The sequence below is a fragment of the Oncorhynchus clarkii genome, chromosome 2, assembly GCF_045791955.1.
Source record: "Oncorhynchus clarkii lewisi isolate Uvic-CL-2024 chromosome 2, UVic_Ocla_1.0, whole genome shotgun sequence".
NCBI classification, from domain to species: Eukaryota; Metazoa; Chordata; class Actinopteri; order Salmoniformes; family Salmonidae; genus Oncorhynchus; species Oncorhynchus clarkii.
The window spans coordinates 12861730-12868628 of NC_092148.1; the positions used below are offsets into that span (position 1 = coordinate 12861730).

At 44.6% G+C, this 6899-nt stretch overlaps 1 protein-coding gene across 1 annotated transcript in view; it reads left to right on the forward strand.

Moving 5' to 3' along the window:
- Positions 1-3201: 3201 nt before the first annotated feature.
- Positions 3202-6899, forward strand: part of LOC139379508 (protein kinase C alpha type-like) — a 64032-nt gene continuing 60334 nt past the window's right edge. The window contains exon 1 of the mRNA XM_071122327.1: positions 3202-3437. Within this exon, the coding sequence (XP_070978428.1) occupies positions 3202-3437 (236 nt within the window). The remainder of the gene's footprint in view (positions 3438-6899) is intronic.

Below are 6899 nucleotides of genomic sequence, written 5' to 3' on the forward strand. Positions count from 1 at the left end.
TTTCTTTCTCTCTCATCACCTCATCCCCTGCCTGTACAGTATATCTCTATCTCGACCACTCTCTCTTTTTTCTCTCTCATGCTGTCCATCCTTCTCCCTCTCTCTGTTCGATGTCAGTGTTAACATGATGTATTTTTACTACTGTCTCATATGAGGTCGTAAACCTTCTGTGTGTGTGTGTCTGCTTGTATTCCATTAAAACCCTTTCAAACCATGTGAGGAGGGTCGAAATAACACCAGACGCCCCTCTCTGAGAAACTGCATTACCCATGAGCCTCAGTGTGACCTGGATTGAGGTACAGAGGGACTACAGTATTGAGGCGATGGTTCACTCCCTCTACCACTTGCCACCAGAGATGACTAATGATAACCACCACTGGTTGTACATAGACCTATGTTCCCTATCTGAATTCCACTGGAATAACAGTACTATTCCACATCTCCATTCCACTGAATAACAGTACTATTCCCTATCTCCATTCCACTGAATAACAGTACTATTCCCTATCTCCATTCCACTGAATAACAGTACTATTCCCTATCTCCATTCCACTGAATAACAGTACTATTCCCTATCTCCATTCCACTGAATAACAGTACTGTTCCCCATCTCCATTCCACTGAATAACAGTACTATTCCCTATCTCCATTCCACTGAATAACAGTACTATTCCCCATCTCCATTCCACTGAATAACAGTACTGTTCCCCATCTCCATTCCACTGAATAACAGTACTATTCCCTATCTCCATTCCACTGAATAACAGTACTATTCCCTATCTCCATTCCACTGAATAACAGTACTGTTCCCCATCTCCATTCCACTAGAAAAACAGTTTTGTTCCCTATCTCCATTCCACTGGAATAACAGTACTATTCCCCATCTCCATTCCACTGTAAAAACAGTTTTGTTCCCTATCTCCATTCCACTAGAAAAACAGTTTTGTTCCCTATCTCCATTCCACTGGAATAACAGTACTATTCCCCATCTCCATTCCACTGTAAAAACAGTTTTGTTCCCTATCTCCATTCCACTGGAATAACAGTACTATTCCCTATCTCTATTCCACTGGAAAAACAGTTTTGTTCCCTATCTCCATTCCACTGGAATAATTACCAAGTTATTCACATAAATGGGCCTTGATCCTTCCACAGGCTGTTCTGAATATGGTCCAACCATTACTGCCAACACTCCTGTCAGCTAGTTGTATGGCACCAGATTGTGTACCATGATATTGGTGATTAACCCTTGATAGACTGGTGTTGTTTAGAGACACTGATCTATCAAGAGCATCCTTCTGTCTTACTCCTTCCTCTCTATCAGTCTGTCACTGTGAGAAGTGTTAGACTGTTGGTCGGTGTTAGTCCATAGTGATGGTGGCAAAATGGCCCCCCTTCTTCTCCCACCATCACTTGCTCTCTCGCTTTGTCTCTCTCCAGAGAGATGTAACCCAGATTTCAAAATGAATTGCTGCCTATTACCCCCCCCCCTCCTCCCTCCCTCCCTCCTCTCTTTCTCTCCTCTCTCTCCTATCCCATCTTCTTCTTGGTAAAACAGAATCAATCTTGAAAAGAGAATTCCATCTCTCCATCTCTTCTCCCTCTTCACCCTGTGTGGGTTAACTTAACAGATACATAGCAGTCCACTCCTCCTCTTTCTTCTCTCGTTCTTGGAAAGCTTCAATCTCATCCCTTGTTACTTGCTCTTTTTTTGTAGGCAGCTCTTTTTCCCAGCTCTTCCTCCCTGCCACCACTTGCCTTTCTCTCTTTCCTTCACTTTTTCTTTTTTGACGTGACCAGCGACAGGTTCAGAGCGATAGCAGGCTGCCTGTCAAAGGAGGAGAGATAAAGAGAGGGGGAGAGGAAGAGGAGAAGCTTACTCTTTGATCAAGTCTGTCAGCCCAAACAACCACAAATACAGGTAATGTCTCTCTCTTTCTCTTTGTTTCTCCCTCTCTCCTTCCACTTCTATCTCCACGCAACTTTCCACTCTGTTCCTTATTTGTTGAGGATTTCCTTTTTTTATTGTATTTGTTTGTTCTGTTTCTGTGTTCTTTCAGCCCTCCCTGTCTCTGGTATTCACCCATTGGAATGATTTCCTCCATCTTCCGGTGTGCCATAATCATTTCAACAGGTCCTGTTTGCTATGCTGTACGCTCTCGGCTTATTAACTTATTCATTCAATCTCTGTTGTGGTTTCATTTATCATTTAGCAGTCTGCTACTCCTCTTCTCTCAGTTAAATATTTCACATTTCCTCACTTTTGACTCATATAGACTGTGCATGAGAATACAGTCCAAACTTTTATGGAGAAATTAACACAATATCAAATCAGGACAAAGAGGAAGGAGACAAGGACAGACAGGGTACCAGTTCTAATATTGGAGTAGTGTGGGGGGGTGGGGGGGTGCAACAGGAGGTGCAGTTGACATGTGATAAGGGTGTTTGGTTGTCAGGGCAACTCAGGGTGTTTGGTTGTCAGGGGAATGTGGGAGGTTGCAGTTGGCGTGGCGTTGCGATGAGGATAGATGGGGTGAGAGAGAGAAAGCGAGCGAGTATGAAGTGGGACATATGTGGGACACAGTGTGAATTTCACTAATCGTTCTGTGTCTCTGGGTCTCTGAGGAGAGCTCTGTCTCAATGTGTGAATTAACCTCTCTCCTTTTTATACATTCCCTCTCCCTCCCTCTCCCTCTGCTCATCCCTCTGTCCCCTGTCTGGGTCATTTTATTCTCTCTCTCTCTCTCTCTCTCTCTCTCTCTCTCTCTCTCTCTCTCTCTCTCTCTCTCTCTCTCTCTCTCTCTCTCGCTCTCTCTCTCTCCCTCTGCTCATCCCTCTGTCCCCTGTCTGGGTCCTTTTATTCTCTCTCTCTCTCTCTCTTTCCCTCTCCCTCTGCTCATCCCTCTGTCCCCTGTCTGGGTCCTTTTATTCTCTCTCGCTCTCTCTCTCTCTCTCTCTCTCCCTCTGCTCATCCCTCTGTCCCCTGTCTGGGTCCTTTTATTCTCTCTCTCTCTCTCTCTCTCGCTCTCTCTCCCTCCCTCTCCCTCTGCTCATCCCTCTGTCTCTCTCTCGCTTACTACTATCCACCCATTTCATCTCCATCTGTCCTCTACCCTCCTCTCTCTCCCTCTTTCCCCTCTCCTCCTACCCCTCCTCTCCATCACCTCTCCTTTCACCTCTCCTCCCATCCCTCCAGGCAGCATGTCTACTCCCGTGTCCCCGTCCCCCTCCCTGTCCCCCCTGACCCTGGCCTCCCCCGTGGCCACCCCTGGGGCCTCTCCCCTGCCCTCCCCCCTCACCCCCCCTCCCAGGGTGCCAGTGTTCCAGAGGAAGGGGGCGCTGAAACACAAGAGGATCATCGAGGTCAAGGACCACCAGTTCACCGCTCGCTTCTTCAAACAGCCCACCTTCTGCAGCCACTGCACTGACTTCATCTGGTAAACACACACACACACAGCGAAATACACATACACAGCGAAATACACATACAACTTAATACACACTCAGGGAAATACACATACACAGCTTAATACACACTCAGGGAAATACACATACACAGCTTAATACACACTCAGGGAAATACACATACACAGCTTAATACACACTCAGGGAAATACACATACACAGCGAAATACACACACACCGCGAAATACACACACAACTTAATACACACTCAGGGAAATACACACACACAGCGAAATACACACACACAGCTAAATACACACACACAGCTAAATACACACACAGCTTAATACACACTCAGGGAAATACACACACACAGCGAAATACACACACACAGTAAAATACACACACACAGTGAAATACACACACACACAGCGAAATACACACACACAGCGAAATACACACACAGCTTAATACACACTCAGGGAAATACACACACACAGTGAAATACACACACACAGTGAAATACACACACACACACACACACACACACACACACACACACACAGCAAAATACACACACACAGCGAAATACACACACACACACACACACACAGCGAAATACACACACACACACACACACACACACACACACACACACACACACACACACACACACACAGCAAAATACACAAACACAGCTAAATACACACACAGCTTAATACACACAACAGAAAACATGCTTCACTAGTTCTCAGCTCGCCTCTGCAAACATCCCACAAACTGCAGCCCCTGCACAGCCTTCACCTGGTAACCCACACTCACACATACACATTATGAATCTGCAGAAACCCACATTTACACACCCATTATGAATCTGCAGAAACCCACACTTACACACACATTATGAATCTGCAGAAACCCACACTTACACACACATTATGAATCTGCAGAAACCCACACTTACACACCCATTATGAATCTGCAGAAACCCACATTTACAATCACATTATGAATCTGCAGAAACCCACACTTACACACACATTATGAATCTGCCAAAACCCACACTTACAAACGCATTTTGAATCTGCCGAAACCCACACTTACAAACACATTATGAATCTGCAGAAACCCACACTTACAATCAATCACATTATGAATCTGCCCGAAACCAGCACTTACACACACATTATGAATCTGCAGAAACCCACACTTACACACCCATTATGAATCTGCAGAAACCCACATTTACAATCACATTATGAATCTGCAGAAACCCACACTTACACACACATTATGAATCTGCAGAAACCCACACTTACACACCCATTATGAATCTGCAGAAACCCACACTTACACACACATTATGAATCTGCAGAAACCCACATTTACAATCACATTATGAATCTGCAGAAACCCACACTTACACACACATTATGAATCTGCCAAAACCCACACTTACAAACGCATTTTGAATCTGCCGAAACCCACACTTACAAACACATTATGAATCTGCAGAAACCCACACTTACAATCAATCACATTATGAATCTGCCCGAAACCAGCACTTACACACACATTATGAATCTGCAGAAACCCACACTTACACACACATTATGAATCTGCAGAAACCCACACTTACAATCACATTATGAATCTGCAGAAACCCACACTTACACACACATTCTGAATCAGCAGAAACCCACACTTACACACACATTATGAATCTGCAGAAACCCACACTTACACACACATTATGAATCTGCCAAAACCCACACTTACAAACGCATTTTGAATCTGCCGAAACCCACACTTACAAACACATTATGAATCTGCAGAAACCCACACTTACAATCAATCACATTATGAATCTGCCCGAAACCTGCACTTACACACACATTATGAATCAGCAGAAACCCACACTTACACACACATTATGAATCTGCAGAAACCCACACTTACACACACATTATGAATCTGCAGAAACCCACACTTACACACACATTATGAATCTGCAGAAACCCACACTTACACACACATTATGAATCAGCAGAAACCCACACTTACACACACATTATGAATCTGCAGAAACCCACACTTACAATCACATTATGAATCAGCAGAAACCCACACTTACAAACACTCCAGGTCTCAATAGTTCACTGGCCACCTCTTCAATCTTCCCACTAACTCTAAAACTGCAGCCACAGCACCAACTTCATTTTGCAAAACACACACACACCACTAGACAGTACAGTGTGTGTACACAGACACAAAACACACACACACCACTAGACAGTACAGTGTGTGTACACAGACACAAAACACACACAGTAACACACGTGTTCATGCTCACACAGCCACCATACAGGACCCAAGACTAGTTGGAAGCCCAGTATCACGTACAGTAAGCTCATTCTGGCAGACACACCCAAAGCAGGCCAGTGTAGAATCTGTGCATGCACGTCTCTGTGCGTGGATGTGTGTGTGTGGACATATGGTGGAGAGGGTAGGCTGAGTGCAGGCCTCTCCTCTAGCCAACAGCCTCTGGGAAGTTTGCAGTACATTTTGGGTGAATAACTGTCAAAGTTACAGTAAGATTATTTAACAAAGGAGAAAAGATAGAAATGGTAGCGCTCGCTTAGATTTTGGTTTGGTCGTTTAAAAATATACATCACAAAAATACCATAGCACTCCAGACAGCAGTCTTCCACACGAGTTACAGGCATCTCTGCATCTCTCCCTGTGGAGATTCTACTGGTTTCCTACGATAGACATGATAAAAGAGATCAGTACTACACAGTTCAAATCACATCCTCTAGGGCTGTATACTATTGACAACAAACATCAGGGGATTGAAAGGAGACTTTCTATTGTCAATATTCCTTTGTCGAGACTTCACAGGGTCTCCTCTCCATTCCCCTGGTACAGGAATAGATCGCTACACATTATCATATGACAGCCATGTATATGTGGTGGATGTATGGCCGAATAAATAGATATGTATCTTTAATTTGATTCAGAGGGGTTGGGTTAAATGAGGAAGACACATTTCAGTTGAATGCATTCAGTTGTACAACTGACTAGGTAGTCAGTTTCCCTTTCCCTACTTCCCTAATATAATAGGATTCTCCAGATAGACGCTTTTGGCTTGTCTTCTGTTGTGTCATCCTATGACCATCAGGTGGTGCTGTTTGGCCTGTCTAATGTAGCTCTGCCTCTCTGGCACTCTCTGGTGGACAGTACAAATAACTGTCATAGTACTGAACCACCTAGAGTGGTTTTACACTCCTCGTCTCCTCTCCTTCATCTGTGCTGACATGGAAACACTGGAGAGGTGAAACCAATATGACGGATGTCATTTCCCCTCCTTCACTAGGTCACAAGCCTGTCGTTGACAGACAGTGCAAATGAAGGAGAGGAGAGGAGAGGAGAGGAGAGGAGAGGAGAGGAGAGGAGAGGAGAGGAGAGGAGAGGAGAGGAGAGGAGATGAGAGG